This window comes from Hippocampus comes, unplaced genomic scaffold, assembly GCF_001891065.2.
Source record: "Hippocampus comes isolate QL1 unplaced genomic scaffold, H_comes_QL1_v1.1 scaffold105, whole genome shotgun sequence".
In the NCBI taxonomy this organism is placed as follows: Eukaryota; Metazoa; Chordata; class Actinopteri; order Syngnathiformes; family Syngnathidae; genus Hippocampus; species Hippocampus comes.
The window spans coordinates 2,183,763-2,198,749 of NW_017806235.1; the positions used below are offsets into that span (position 1 = coordinate 2,183,763).

The following is a 14,987-nucleotide window of genomic DNA, read 5'->3' on the forward strand; positions in this document are numbered from 1 at the left end:
GGTAAGGGGCCCAAAAAAGGGGGGGTGGGGGATTTGGGGGGGGGGGGGGGGGGGGGGGGGGCGGCAACAACACACCAAACAATCAGATTAATGTCATAGGTGTCAAACTCAAGATGCGCAAATCTGACCCGGCCCTCCACCTCATTTTATGCGTCTTTTGTGGTTTTGCACTCAAATTTGCCTTACTATTGCAAACCGTCTTGACTTTTCATGGTTATTGGAAGCATTTTGTTGTTGTTGTTACTAACTACAGTTTTTTTTTTAAATAAATGAACGATACTTGAAGCGTTTTTCCTTGACTCCTGATTTTAAAATGTGGTACGCAGTAATTTGTTGATGATCACACGGCTCCAGAGACCGCTGCAAAATGATCAGTGTCGCTAACTCTGCCATTGACAGGATTACTTTGAGGTCAAATGAGCATTTCTCTTATTCTACAACCAAGCGGTACTGACAACTCCCAAATTTCAAAGTGGCGCCTTGAGATACAAGTGACCCAACTTCAAAAATGTTTTCCAGATACAAGCCATCAGGCATCATGCAAACAGATGACACAACAAATGGCAGTTTGGCAGATAAAATTAGTAAATCATCTTAAAAATTAGAAGCTGCGGGCTGTTTATTGCCAGTCTCAGCTGAAGTTTGCTGTCAAACAATCGCATAGCCTGCGTTACCTTATTGCTAACACACAATGGGAACCCTCTCTCGACACGGGCAAACAACTGGCATCTATGTGGCACTGTTGTTACCCTTTATAGAACATATCTGAACACAACCAGCAACACACGTAAAGAGATAACATCACAAATACTCAAGGATGTATATTCTTGATCCTCAGCAAAGAACCGCTATCACTACTGTACTGAGAAGCCAATAGAGGAGCTGCGTCGACAGCTCATTCCAATATACCTGTATGCCCTTCACGTGTTTTGTGTTACAAGCGTGGTGCAGGAACATATTTAAGTTGTATCTCAAGGCACCACAGCTCAAATATTGCAATTTAGGACATTTGTTGGCAGAAAATGAAAAATGGTCAAGATACCCCAAACCTTTTGAGTATCAACATTTTTCCAGAAGCCGTTAACGACCCACTGAGGGAAAGCAGAACTACAATGCAGCTCACAACAAAAATGAGTTTGACACCTCTGGATTAATGTCACAAAGCAGGGCGCCGGGACAAAGAAAGAGCGCAAGAAAGTGGAGGCATGAGGGGGACGCAAGTAGAAAAGTGCAGGCCTCATCTGTCAGCTTCATGGAAAAATATCTGCCAAGTACAAAAGCAGTCAAAAGGAAAGACTGAGAGAAGGAAGAAGAGATACGAGGAGTTCAAAATGAAGGCCTGAAGAGAGATAAGACACTAGTTTCACCACCGAGAGACGGTCTCCAAATAAATCCATAGCGTCATTATTATTATTATTATTATTCATCAGCATCATTGTCTCTAGTAATGCTGCATTATTATTATTATAATGGTCCACTTTGCGTTCAAGGGTTATTAGTGTGAATCCTGGCCTCCCCCGCAGCGCACGCTCCCACCGCTATTAAGAGAAGATGCGTATGCACTGCGTGGTGGGCGTGTGGCACACGGGGCACTCGGGCTCGGCCGATTGGCAGATCTGCCCGGCGCACTCCATGCAGAAGAGGTTGTGGCCGCACGGCACCAGGGCGGCCGTCACCTCACTCTCGAAGCACACAAAGCAGTCCCTGTTGACCCCGGGGCCCGCGCCCACCAGGCCCGCCACGCCAGGGCCCGGCCCGCCTTTCAGCCGAGTCAGCATCCCGGAGCTGAGGCCCACGCCGCCCGCGCCGCCCTCCGAGTCGGTGGGTGAGCCGCCGGGCAGCGAGGACGCTGAGCAGGAGGAGTAACCTGTGGACGAGCCGCCCGAGCTGGAGCTGGAGCCCCCGGAGAAGGAGGAGGAGCCGCCGCCGCCGCTGCCACCGCCTGCCGCGTTGCTGGACTGCAGCCAGGAGAGCGTGCTCAGGGGGTCGCTCTGGGCGCGGCGGGCCAACGGGTGCTCCAGGGGCCCGGCTCCGGCATCCTGGGGCAGCGTCGGGGACAAGCGTGGAGTGATGGCCCCGCCGCTCAGGCCGCTACTGTTGCGGCGAAGCGGCGGCTGTGGGTGCGAAGGGCCGCCCGATTTGTTGGCGCCGTTGACGAAGGGGGCCCAGATCTTGGAAGCGCTGAATTCAAAGCTCAGTTCGTCTGAGGAAGGGAGCGGAGTGGAGTCGCCCCCGAAAGTGAATCCTCCGCCGGCGCTGCTGGAACTCGTGCTGAAGGGGCTGGTCGGGCTGGCCCCTTCGTTGCCTTTGCGGCCCCCGCCGTAGCCCTCGGCACTCATCGCTCCGTTGTGCGCGTGATAGGCCACCGAGGAAGACATCTTACGGTTCACCGACATCTGCATGGCGGCAGGCGGCGGGGAGGGCGGAGGGGGCGGGGGGGCGGAATGGTGGTTGGCGGCCCGCGACCACAGGGATGCCCCGAGTCCCGCGCTGAGGGCGCCCAGGCCCTCGAGGCTGACGTCAGTGCCGTTGGTGTGGAAGTCGTTGTCTCCCTGCAGGTCGACGAAGGTTCCGGTCCTCAGCGTGATGTGGGTCTCGATTTCCTCCCTGGCCCGGTCCACATTCTCGGGCATGCCGGTCACCTCAAACACGGGGTCCTTCTCTCGACTGGGTGTCACAATGTAGGTGTGGGTCTGCTGTTGGATGCGCTTGATGGTGGCTCCCTTTGGACCCACGACAAGACCTACCACTCTGTAGGGTACCCGCACCTGGGCCACAACAAACACAAATGCAAGTAAATCAACGAGGACATTTTATTCACAAAGCATTTTTCACACAAAGGACTAACAGTGTTTCCTTAAAAAAAAAAAAAAAAAAAAAAAGTCTAAACAAAAGTGCATTAACTGCTCTTTAAAAATGTCCGCAGACGATCCAATTACATGAAAAAAATACATCCCAGTTTGGTGGTAACAAACTACAAGACTTTATCGCTTTCAGATTTTTATTTAGTTTGAAGGATATTAAAAGTCAGCAGTCCAGCAGTACCTGAATGGTTGTTTGTCCAGGGAGGTGCGGTGGTCCAGGAAGTGAACCTCCCCCTCCTCCACCTCCCCCTCCTCCGGACCCTCCTGCTTTGCAACGGGACGCTCGTATCATGGAGAAATGCTCAGCCGCGGAGACGATCTCCCGCTTGGCCATTTCCACGTCCTCCCTGCGCCCTGTCACGATGAACACCGGCTCCTCACCGCGAACCGGCGTCTTTATGTAAGTGTTGGTTTTGGCCCGCAACGCTTTGATCTTACAACCTGTATGAGAAACAGATGTAGAAAGATGGCAGGTTTATGACAAACACTCATCAAAAACCATGTTATTGTGTTTGTAAAGTGGGCACATATACTGCAGATGCAAGGATGGCCACTAGGGGAAGTGCAACATAATAAAATGACATACATTGTCATAACTTGACTTACAAGTTAAATTTTTTTGGTGGCTAAACTGACTAAAGGTATTAATTTTTTCACACTTCAACATGTGGTAACACTGTATTAAAAAATCAACAGTTCAGAACTCATTTTTATTATCTGGACTCATATAGCCAATGTCGATCATGGAGCATGCGAGTAGTTTTTTTTTTCTTCCTAGATGTTATTGTTCGTATACATTCAATTAACCACCAAATGAGATCAATAAATAAATTTTGAACTAACAGGTTTTAAGGGAAAATAACTGCTAAATTAATGCAACAAATATTAAAAGCATTCTTGCTACTTTAAATTCTTGGTGAAGCTGGATATCCGCGATCTCGGATAAAGCTCAAAGAGCTGCTCATACACAATATGCAGTTATCCACTTCGATGAAACATTTAAAGGGCTGTGTTCCAAATGAAGCCTCAGACTTAACCCCTTTCTGTTGGCTGTTAGGGCCCGCGATGCACTGTGCCTTTAAATGATGACGCGACATAGAGGCGACCAATAGGAGGCGCGAACTGTGATGTCATTGTGGGAAGCAGAAAGCATGGCTTTTTCAAACAAAGAGAACAATGCTGGAAACGCCGCCGCGGCCGCGGCAAGCTAGTCGGCAGCTAAAAAAGCGCCAGCCGCTGTCGAGAGAGCGCGACGGAGACAAAGGGGGCGAGAAATTCAGTTGGAGCGAGGCGAAGCGAGGAGCGACGGTGTACGGACGGAGCGAGCTAGCGCTTTTGGGTGCAGGGCGTAACACCGCCCAGTCCCGTGTTTTTGAGACGGTCTGCTACATTTCGGCACCCCCAAAAGCTCACATTCGCACAATAATGCACCGTTTAAGCATATTCGGAACATATGGGTGACACTTGCTTTCCACCCGAGCCCCCTTTTTTCGGTTTAAGGTGCATTCAAGGTTCATTTGGGGCCATTTCTTTTGTTTGGTGCAGACTGCAAGATAGGTCCAGACTGCTTTGTCTGACCCCGTCCCACCCTCCCCCTCCCCCCTCTGCCGCGCTACCTGTCAAACTATTGTACAAAACAGTGTGAAAAGCACGCACCATTTGCAGCAAATATGACATTTTAAACTCAGTAAAGACCGCGCCGGTTTGTGTTGACACACAAGCCTAGTCTGGGAACTCAAGTAGTTTCCGGGGGTTCTGAGCACCTAAACAAAGAACCACCGGGCAGCCCTCTGACAAAACAAGCGCGCTAAAGTCTCACCTTGCCTCCCCACGATCTCCGCCACATGCTCGGAGCTCGGAACGGGCACACATTCGGTCATGTTGACGCTTCTCTTTCGGTTGCAGAGGACGGAGGAGCTTTGTTCCCCATGAAGCATCGGGTGCGCGCCGCCGGCCATGTGGTAGCCGCCCGAGCCGTAGTACTCCGGGGACGGGGAGCAGGAGGTCGGCGAATCCCGGGAAATTTGTAGGTCCGCGTAGCCTTCCGAGGCTGGGGCTTGGGTCCCATCCAGTGTGTCGACCAGCCCGCCGCCGCCTCCTCCTCCTCCACAGTCTACCTTTTCCAGGGCCATGAGTGACAGCTGGTCCAGGGCGAAGCGGAGCACCTCCTGGTGATCTTCATCCCGGGATTCTTGGTCCGTTTCACGGGGCAGACCGACCCCGTTGTGCTGGCTGCTGATCACCACGTCGTGGTCCATAATGTCGGGGTGGAATAAAGGGCTAGGCATAGTCTCTCCGTGGATACAACATTAGATCACGGATGTCTGCTTGTTTTGGGTGAGATCGCCCCACTTCTGAAAGGATAACAAAAAGGATATAAATTTGGGAAAAGGGAGGGATGGAGAATAGGATGTTTTGGGGTGGGTGTCAGCTTTTTGGGCGCCTTGCTTTGTCTTGTTGTGACTGACAACTCCAAGCATCCAGCTTTGTCGGGATAAAGGAAAAGAGTGCTCCTTGAAACAACACACAATGCGTATTCTTCCGCCCCACGCAAACACCACCAAACGATACGTGTCGCGAGTCACTTTAATATTAGTAAGAAAAAAAGGCGACGAAAAGTGTCAGAAGTGGTGTTGTTAGCTCCGGCTAGCCAGTTAGCGGGCTAGCTCCTCCACACTCAGTCACGTTGCCGACCCCTTTGTTTGGGAGCTAAGCTAGCTCCACTGTGGAACTCCTTTTAAAACACACACGCACGCTCACACTCGGATTCCTAAATGCAATCAAAACGTCCAAACTTACTTTATCCCCACTTTGTCGACTTGCTCTGCCCCGCTTTGCTGTCGCCTCGTTCCTTCAGGAACAGATGAGAAAGTAAGCCGGGAAGAAGAAGAGGAGGAAGGAGGGAGGAGGAGCAGCCTTCTTTTGAGCTAGCACGTTAGCCGCCTAGCGGGCTAAAACTGGGGTGGGGGGCGTTAAAACACAGTTCTCCAAAACAAACAAAAAAAAACGTTAATAGGACGCCCGTAGTTGTCTCCGTGCGAAGACTCCCGTGGGTGTCTTCATGGTCGGGAAAACGCTAGCCCCGAACCCGAGCGTGACTTGGTGGGGGGTGAAAACAAAGTGGGATTCGGCGCTCCGTGACCCCGTTCGCTCTCTCCGGCACAGCCCGCTCTCTCTCCGCCGCCTTTGTCTCGCCAGGCGCACGCCGCTCGCTCGCTCCGACGGCACTGACGTCACCCGCGACACAACAATGGGTTCAAAGGCCACATGCGGCGATGGGGAGAAGAGCGTCCACGCAAAGCCAAGGCTGCTGTCATTGCCATTGTGTCAGTCGGTCGACCGGACCGCCATCCCTTTATTTATTCGTTTAAAAACAAGCAAACGTTTTTTTGTGTTTGATCATTCAAAGCCAGCATTCAATTGTATCGTCTGCTATTAAAATCCATCTTAGATGCGCTATTATGCTCTTAACCCTCACGATTTTGAGAATTACATTTACTAGATCTTGTGTCTTACCAACAGTTCATTTTTCCACTACCGGTGCCACTTTGGTTCCACTAATAAGCAGCAAGTAAATGAGTGCTGTGCCAGGAACACTACTAGGCCCAGCGTAAATAGAAAAAGTTACTCGTGAGAATTGTTCTATTAGTGCTTGGAATTTTCCTCTTAGTTAAGACAAAGGATATACGAGATCTTCAGCTCGATAACGGGTACACACTCAGAATGGTGTTATGAGTAGTACTAGTAGTACTCAATTGTTACTAATGAGGCAAAAATGCGCACTACTAGTTAAGTGCTAGATGTTAACTACAGCAGTATATTTTCATCATGTCATTAGTACTACGAGTAGCATGCAGCTGTCAACTAGTGCAGTTCTGCCTCACTAGTAACATGTTATCCTAAGACTCCGCAAATGACCTTCAGCTGCATGTAAAGGATTTTGGAATAAATGGTTCTCCTTGCTTGGACCAAGATCCGAACCCCAAACCCATCAAACAGAATACGCCAATGTCCAAAAGATGCATTTATTTAACAATATTGGATTCATGTACAGTAGTTAAGTATCAGTGTTTCTTACATTGTAGCGCGACATGATATAACATGACCTAAAGTTATTGTAAACCATCAAGAATATTTGAAAGCCACGAAACTATCTGAGCTCTCTCAGCGTAACATTAGAGAGCGCGAGAGTACAGCATGCATGCAGTGAGTCCGCAATCTTCTCTATGCTCCTTTGCATAAATATCACTTAAGTGGCGGTGGGGATATGAAACAAAGACGTGTTGTTCTTCACAAATGGACGCACATTTACAGAGATATTTTACAGTTCACATACACCAGGTTTGTTTGCGCTTGTTTAGCAGCTGTGTGATGAAAACAACACCGAATGGATAGTGTGCAGCACCAAACATATCTGCTGAAAAATCGATGGAGGTAAAAGCTGAAACTTAGAGCACCTTTTCAGTTGACAAAAAAAGAAAAAAAAGTTTCAGTTTTATTTTAGTTGAAGTAGTGACAAAAACTAGGAATAAAAAAAAAAAACCCTCCCAGATAATTGATGACGTCAGTTGAAGTTGTGGTAAACGACGTCAGAAAAAAATCAGTCAGCACTACTGGAATTAACACAGCCATTTTGTGTACCTTGGCTATAACTCCTCCTTTTCCACCCGCTCAGCCCCCTTCTCTTTTTCTTCGCCGCTGTCGTCGTCGTCGTTTTCCACCGTGCCGGGTGCCACGACCACAGCGGCGTCCTCAACATGAGCCAACATATCCGCCATGAGGGCTTCCTCCAGCCTCCTCCTCACACTCTGCACGAGGTCCTCCTGCTTCCTGAAGGTCACAGACGAAAGGGAATTCAACCGCCTTCAATGTGCACCTTTGATTAGTTCACATCATCCTTAGAAACGGCGACAACCGGCATGTCGTTTGCACTTTATTAATACAAGTTAAGACTACTGGGCACGGTGGAAAATCGACTCAATTACTAAAATAATCCTTCGATGCAGCCCCCGTATTTCGACAACCTTTTTTTGTCACTTAATGCTTATTGTACATCGTGTGGACACATTGTGGACTGTTTTCAGTGTTTTTGTTGTTTTTTTTGTTGTGATATTCGTTGGAGACAATCGGCGCGTGACGGTTGCACCTTCATGGAAGCATGTTTATAATAAGTGCATTTTTTGTGAGGAGAATGTCGGCACTATTGGCCTCGATTGTATGGCCACGGGGCACTTGTGCAAAGTAGTTTTAGGTTTTAATGGGCACCCCGCTTCGCTTGAGCAGCAGCTTTTTTATTAACAAAAAATAAAAAATAAATAGTGTGTCACCTGATATCTTCATCTGTCACCACAAACGCCTTGCAGAGAGGCTGCGTGGTGTTGAGCCACACTCCCGGGTTTTTCTCCACAGCCGCCGTGAGCTGGCCAGTGACAGGTGCGGGGCTTGTGTGGAGGGCGCTAGCGATGGCGGACAGCAGCGTTTTGTCAGAACTCGCAGGCCCCACACCTGAGGACGAGCCGAAAGACCAAGATTGTTGAAAAGGCGTCACTTGGAAACCCACAAGCGTTGTTTGTTTTTTTTTTTCCCCCCAAATGCGGTCACCTTGTAGGCCTTTGGGGAGATCCATGGTTTTCACCAGCTCGTCTGCAATGTCAAAGGCACTTAACCCACTCAGCTTCCTTTCCCAGAACAGCTGCGATTCAAACCACAAACTTGTCAAAGCTGACAAAATGACAATGGACAATATTATTCCGTTTACAGTGAACCCACGATGGGCCCTATCATTTGCTTAAAATCCCTTTATTCCTTCCACATGCTTTAAACACATTTGAAAAGTACCAAAAAACTTTGCGGCGTCCCTTTGTGCCCGTCGTATAATATCACAACAAGCCTCTCACTCCAAGGAAAGTGTGCTCGCTTCAAGCTGTTTATCACTTCCTGGTTGAAGTTTTCACGCGAAACTGACCCATAAAACAAAACGGACTAAAACATCCTATGTTGAAACACCAATGTGGAAATCACAATGTCCCTGAATTGGCAAGCTATTAGTAGAACATGCCTGCAGGCTAATTGCGTGGTCCTTGGGGACTACCTGGTGCTCAAGTGGACCATGTTGGTACCCCCCCCCCCCTGCAGTAGACGGTTTCGTAATTGTAAAGCTTGAAACAACTGCAACTTTGCACACACAGGGCAGCAACACATACAAGCAGAGAGTACAACAATACCCCCCCCCCCAAAAAAAAAATCTGCTGGTGGTGAACAACCCCTGTGACTGACTGTGCCGAGTGAATAGCTGTGATCTAGCACACTTCATAGCTAAAAGGAGGTCAAGGTCATCTAATACATTTTTTTTCTTTTTACAGCAACATAAGCATGTGAACATGCCCCTTAAAAAAAAAAAGTAAGAGCTCAAGAGTGTAAAATGGGCAATGTAGATGAGATCAAAGGAAACATTGCAAAGACTGCGGCATCATTATCTTCCCACCATGAAACAAATGATCAAATGCCGTCTGCCTCACCTGCTTTGGTTGGTCCACAGCCCTCTGCGGGTCTGTTTTCACCTTGTTGCTAGGGTGATTTGTTACTTTGGTCACCGGCTGCTTGAAGATGGAGGCCGTCTGTCGAACGGGCAGTGTTGTGTTCAAGTCTGGCTTGGCCTTTTGAAAGCATACATATGACAAAACACCTAAGTACTGATGCTGAAGGATTAAAAAAAAAGTTATGCTCAGATTTACTGCGTGTTTATTGTTAGGACTGTGACCGGTGAGCATAAATGCCATTTCATGATTTTTTTTCCCCCCAAAGTTCATGGAATGAGAGGATCAATTTACAGTGGTACCGTGAATTATCAACTCCCTCTATTGAAATTAATCGAAATTCAATTTAGCCGTTTTAACCCTGCAAAAGGACTTCAAAATAAAGAACAATAGCAGAGTACTGGATAAAAACAGAATGAAACACGAGAATGACAGGAAATAAATTCTTTTTTTAATGAAGTCTAATTACTGTTTGAAATGTACTAGAAAGTGGAATTGGTTTGATTCCTTTCAACTAAGACCTAGCTGAAAGTGCATCAGTGATTTGGGCTCTCCTTGCCCTCCTGCGAGGACATTGACTTATTCCTCAGATTCCTTGAATTCATTTTGTTAGCTGCAGCCTCTGTTGTGAAGTTTGCTAGTGCCATCTAGTGGTCGACTGGCTGAAGCTGACACTCGAGTCAAATTGTTTGCTCGCACTGCAAAGCAGAAATCGTCCCAGCATCAGCTCATAACTCGATAAATTCAAATTGAGCCCGTTGTAAGTCAAGGTGTCGCTGTGTTTCCATTACTGTGAATTAAAATGACGACGGAAAAATTTATGATGAGTTTTGACATCAACGTACTTTAAGGAGGTGTGACGATAACATTGCGCGTACGCCACTGATAGATGAATAAAGTACCACAAACTGGAACAACACAATGGTCAAAGATATATGGGCAACGTCGTCAGGGTGATATATGAGTGTTAACGGTAGGTTTCAATTCAATAAATCTCACCGTCGTAACACGTTTGCCAGCATGAGCTCAGTTGGCTCCGTCTGTGTCGAAACGGCCTAATTTAATTCTTCCCCATTGTAAAACAATAACTGACTGCAGAGGATGGACAACATTGTAGATCACTTTTCATAGGCACGGTAAACCATTTTTTATGATGATGATTATTTTATTTTTTTTACTGGGAGAGCTCACTTGAGTGCCCTTTTGCGAAAAGACTAACTTGAGGATATGTACAAAGTACTAATGTTTTTCTTTCTCTGACACGAGAAAGTAAAGCGTTGGTCAGCCGCTAAAGGTTGCTTTTGTGGTTAAATTTTTTTTGCAGTTACCATAATCATGCAAATTGAAGTGTGAGAGATTCCTTCAGTGAATTACAGCAGCACTCGATTGTAAGAGTTCAAACGAGCGGAATTACTAAATGGAATAACTGATAGAATACTCGATTCTAAAAAATAGGCGAGAGTTGCAGCCCTGGCGTGGACCACTCTGGAAGACACCATTCTGTTCAAGATCATAACATCATTGTTAAAAAAATGGAGGGGGGAAAAAAAGCGAGAAGAGAGTATCAATATGTTTATTCTCACCCTGATTTGATGGTTGATATCATGGTGTTTGTGCCCACTTCGCTGGACTTTAGTAAGAACTAAATGTGCAGCACGAGACTGGCCGGCCTCCTCCATGTGAAAGTTGTTGGCTGGACCCCGTGCTGTCTGTGGATTGCCGAGGACACGCCTGACTGGTACACTGCAGAGGAAAAACACACAAATAAACTTGATTATACCGTTGAAAATGACACAAGAATTTATGACTTCATTGTGTGAGCTGATCATGCTGTTTTGCTTAACACTATCAGAGAGATTTTTCTTTGTGGAATTTTCTGAAAACATTGAAGAAGCATTTCAAATAACGCAAAAATATTCCATAACAAATCATTTCACGAAAAACAATTGATGACTAGCGTACATGACATTTTCTCCTGCCCGAACTGCTCTTGTCAAGAACAATGTCCCATTTGCGCTAATCAAGTCGAACTTTTAAGGAATGTGACGCCGTTTCAAACGTCGTGGTAAGTTTTGTACGTTGACGTGGAGAAGCTCTCGGAATGTACAGCTCGTACAAGTTTATTGACGGATATTTTTACCTGAAACTTGTCATCCAATCAGAGAAGGGGTTCCCTAAGTAGCAGACAAAACAAAAGGGTTGATGACATATGTAGACGTAATGAAGTTGCACTGTTTTACTCTAATTTGACGGTGTTTGTTTTAATTATTTTTATCTGTCAAAGTACTACGCGTGGTTTTTAGATGTTTTATGAGTAAAGTTGGTGATGTTATTACTTTTGACACCTCTGATTCTTTCCAGTTACGGTCGCTATATTGGGTGTCACTTTGCTTAGTTAAGAAGCGCAATGACAGGTGAGTGAAGACGTCAATCAAAATCGTCCACGCCCACACCGTCTTCATCAAGCCGAAGCATTGTAAAAGCAGCTCACGTTGAGCACTGTGACTCGGAGGAGAAAAACAAAACGAAAAAAACATTTTTGCTCGGACGACACAACCACTAAACTGTTCTAGTTTTTTTTTCTCCATAACGTTCATATGCATATATAATCCCAAATTTGTTCTGGTCCACGTCAGAAAACGCACACGCTGATTAAGATACACATAACTCGATAATGGGAGGACGCATACCACACAAAGCTAGCTAGATTCTCCACGATAGTTCTGCGCCGAGCGACAAATACCAAAGCGCTTTCACATATAAAATGAATCTCAACTTGGTGAGTGTTTTGTTCCAAGCAGCCGACGTCGCTCAACTCGAGCGTGTGTAAACAATGAAACTTGGCTAGCTAATCAAGCTAGCGGGAACGGCAAACCACCCCGAGTTCTGTACGACTAAACACTCAGCAGAAGTCACGTTGTTGTGCATAATAAAGCTACTAACAAGGATTTGGTTATCTCCAACGTTGGTATTGGGAGAACAACTCCATTTGTTAAGTTTGCACCTTGCAAGACGCGTGTAGGTACTCATCCGTATTTCCTGCTGAGCAAACTTTCATTGGGGGGGAAAAAAACTCCCTGTAGTGTAAAACCGTTGAACTCCTACCTTTTCCGTTCCATACTCCCAAACGTCCCCGTTCGGCGTGGAGTCGAAGCCGGTTCTTAAAAAGTAGCAAATGTCAACTAGCAACTATGCTATCGCTGTCATGAATTTGCACCGTGAAATTTATTTATCGATCACCATTCCTCAAACAGGACCTTTACAGGCGAAGATCACTCCGCCCACCACGTCACCCCCCTCGATTGAACTGTAATCCATCCGCGGGACTCACTTGAACTAGTGCGGAAGTGACGATAGTGAAAAGTGGTAGGCAGAGGGGACCAAACTCGGGTCTGGGGACTCTTGGGGGTCCACATTAATAAAATGTCGTGACATTGCTAAAAAAAGGTAGTCAAATACTGTTATACATCAGTGGTTTGCGAGGGAGCCGACACACCACGGTTGGTACTCCTACTACACTTTAATAATTACTGTTAAAAACATTTATCAGTGAATGCCACTGTTGCAGGTTAAAAGCACCACTTGTGATGCATCACATACTGTGAGTCTGACATCTCTGCATTGTATATTAGTAAAGGAATTAAATCACATTTTTTTCAGAGAATAAAAGGCTTATTTTTCTAGAATACGTTTGTTTGGAAAAGAAGGCATCCTTTTCATAATAAATGGCATGTTATAGGAATAAAGTTGTATTTTTGAAACACACTCACATGTGTAAGATACGAAAAAATAACTGACACACCTTGCAAAAAGAAAAAAAAAAGTATGGCCAAAACATTACTAACGATATGATGAAGCATCAAAAGATTTAAGATGGAAACATTGCCTAGAGCGGCAATGGCATTTAATCAATTGCATTCAAGATCAATTTGAATTCGATGGACAATAGCAAGTGAACTACTGTACTTCAAATGAACATAACACTTCACATTCATTTTATTAGTTCCTCTTCCCGAACAGTTTGCTTGAAGGGCAGCTCAACATTTGTTGACAATGATGAAAAATAAATAGCTAACCCATAAAGTACATTTGGTGAGAAAAAAAAAAAATCATATTCTTTCCACTCAAGTTTTTCGGGTTGAGGTAGAACCGCTTAACCCCAAATGCATTACAGCCGATGATGATGATGATGATGATCATGACGATGACATTTTGGACCACCAGGATAGGAAGTGCAGGCTGTGATACACTGCATTGTAAAATAGCATCTGCAGCAGTCTTTGTTTAAAATCTCTGTTGAATCCATCAACAAACTGTCAAGAACAACGCCAGGAAAAAAAAACATGTCAAAATACAGAACATAAGGGGGCAGTTCTTCATTATTTTTGGAAGATACACATTCTTACACATTTTCCTTTGGAAGATATCTACAGTGATGATTCCACTATTACAGTCTAACTTTAACTATGTTCCATATTTATTTCATGTTTTTATATATTTTTAAAAAAGTGTGTAGCGCTACTGATGTTGATATTTAATATCTTGCTATCATTAGGAAATTTGTTCCGGGACCACACTTGTAACTCGTAATTGAGGATAGATTCTCATTTGCTGTGCAGACAGCTAATTAAACGCACGGTAGGATAAGAAGTAAAGTACAACAAAATCTAATGAATGTTTGAAAAAAGGAGAATTAAAAATCATTTAACATTTACATCATTTCAAACTAACAATAGATGGATAGATTTCCCTGCTCACCTGATCGCCACTATTCGTCCTTCTTGAATTTGCCGTTGATGTAGGGAACGTAGTCCAAAAAAACTCGCCAATCTGTGAAGTGGACCACAGCTACGCCACCCACTGTGCCCCAAACAGCCAGTGTTGGTATCCTGTGAGGGAAACGTTGAACATATTTACCATGGTATACCTGTCATCAAATACTCTACATAGCCTTCTGTACTACTATAACCCAATTGTGCGCTTCGACATTCTGTTTCCCCAATATTCGTCGCGCCAAGGCGTACGTGGAGAAAACTCTCACAGCACCCCCAGTCCCCGAAAAAAAGGTCACAAAATTGGAAAAATTACAATTAAAAAGCAATAATCGTATCACGTGTTGTAATGTTGTATTTCCAAGCTGTATTAATATTACAACACGATGATAACGAACACATATATAGTCAGGTCATGAAATGTGCCTCAATGTCATTTCGAAATAGCCTCTTTTAAAACGTAAAACGTCAACGACGTTTTGTTTGTGACCTCAGCTAAGCTAAATGCTAACTGACGATTTAAGGTGGTTCTGTCCGTGAAACGCTCAGCATACTATTTTGTTTTTGTTCTCGTGAAAGCAAAGTTTGAAAAACGGAACCTTACCACGACTTAGCCATGGACACATATTTCTGTCCGACCACTTTACTCAACATCGTTCTTGTGTCCTCCTCGCCCTCCGTCACACACTACGTGCAGCAAACAGGGAACTTCCGTTTGCGGTTTGTTCACTTTTTTTTAACCACATATAAAGGCAACCTCTGCCCTCTAGTGGACATATGATATATGACAAGCATAATTTATTTATTAGAAATCA

General features: G+C 45.5%; 3 protein-coding genes across 4 annotated transcripts; all 3 read right to left on the minus strand.

Annotated features, from left to right (window-relative positions):
• Window positions 1–513: 513 nt before the first annotated feature.
• On the minus strand, window positions 514–6,167 carry LOC109507457 (RNA-binding protein MEX3B). Its single transcript, XM_019856893.1, has 4 exons — window positions 5,664–6,167; window positions 4,684–5,218; window positions 3,046–3,305; window positions 514–2,768 (listed from the first exon to the last, which is right to left on the minus strand). Exons 2-4 carry the CDS (start codon window positions 5,150–5,152, stop codon window positions 1,542–1,544), a joined length of 1,956 nt encoding a protein of 651 aa, XP_019712452.1. The 5' UTR covers window positions 5,153–5,218; window positions 5,664–6,167; the 3' UTR covers window positions 514–1,541.
• Window positions 6,168–6,875: 708 nt separating this feature from the next.
• On the minus strand, window positions 6,876–12,716 carry LOC109507441 (methyl-CpG-binding domain protein 3-like). Of its 2 annotated transcripts, XM_019856872.1 has the most exons (7): window positions 12,506–12,716; window positions 11,541–11,574; window positions 10,984–11,143; window positions 9,383–9,520; window positions 8,466–8,556; window positions 8,192–8,369; window positions 6,876–7,694 (listed from the first exon to the last, which is right to left on the minus strand). In XM_019856872.1, the coding sequence occupies exons 2-7, from the start codon at window positions 11,552–11,554 to the stop codon at window positions 7,511–7,513; spliced, it is 765 nt and encodes a 254-aa protein (XP_019712431.1). In that variant the 5' UTR covers window positions 11,555–11,574; window positions 12,506–12,716; the 3' UTR covers window positions 6,876–7,510. The 2 variants fall into 2 exon arrangements, with proteins under 2 accessions (XP_019712431.1, XP_019712430.1); XM_019856871.1 differs by lacking the exon at window positions 11,541–11,574 and having other exon boundaries at window positions 12,506–12,714.
• Window positions 12,717–13,287: 571 nt separating this feature from the next.
• Window positions 13,288–14,906, minus strand: uqcr11 (ubiquinol-cytochrome c reductase, complex III subunit XI). Its single transcript, XM_019856873.1, has 3 exons — window positions 14,777–14,906; window positions 14,159–14,289; window positions 13,288–13,713 (listed from the first exon to the last, which is right to left on the minus strand). Exons 1-2 carry the CDS (start codon window positions 14,824–14,826, stop codon window positions 14,169–14,171), a joined length of 171 nt encoding a protein of 56 aa, XP_019712432.1. The 5' UTR covers window positions 14,827–14,906; the 3' UTR covers window positions 13,288–13,713; window positions 14,159–14,168.
• Window positions 14,907–14,987: the final 81 nt, after the last annotated feature.

Bases quoted from the DNA above. Each gene is read 5' to 3' on its own strand.
- LOC109507441 (XM_019856872.1), bottom strand. The intron at 9,521-10,983 runs GTGAGAATAAAC...TGCTTTCAAAAG, and splicing joins ATATCAACCATCAAATCAGG to GCCAAGCCAGACTTGAACAC. The intron at 7,695-8,191 runs GTGACACACTAT...TGTGACCTTCAG, and splicing joins GTGACAGATGAAGATATCAG to GAAGCAGGAGGACCTCGTGC.
- LOC109507457 (XM_019856893.1), bottom strand. From the start codon at position 5,152: ATGCCTAGCCCTTTATTCCACCCCGACATTATGGACCACGACGTGGTG. The intron at 3,306-4,683 runs GTGAGACTTTAG...TTTCTCATACAG, and splicing joins GGAGATCGTGGGGAGGCAAG to GTTGTAAGATCAAAGCGTTG. The intron at 2,769-3,045 runs GTACTGCTGGAC...GTTGTGGCCCAG, and splicing joins CTGGACAAACAACCATTCAG to GTGCGGGTACCCTACAGAGT.
- uqcr11 (XM_019856873.1), bottom strand. From the start codon at position 14,826: ATGTTGAGTAAAGTGGTCGGACAGAAATATGTGTCCATGGCTAAGTCG. The intron at 14,290-14,776 runs GTAAGGTTCCGT...TTTCCCTCACAG, and splicing joins GTGTCCATGGCTAAGTCGTG to GATACCAACACTGGCTGTTT.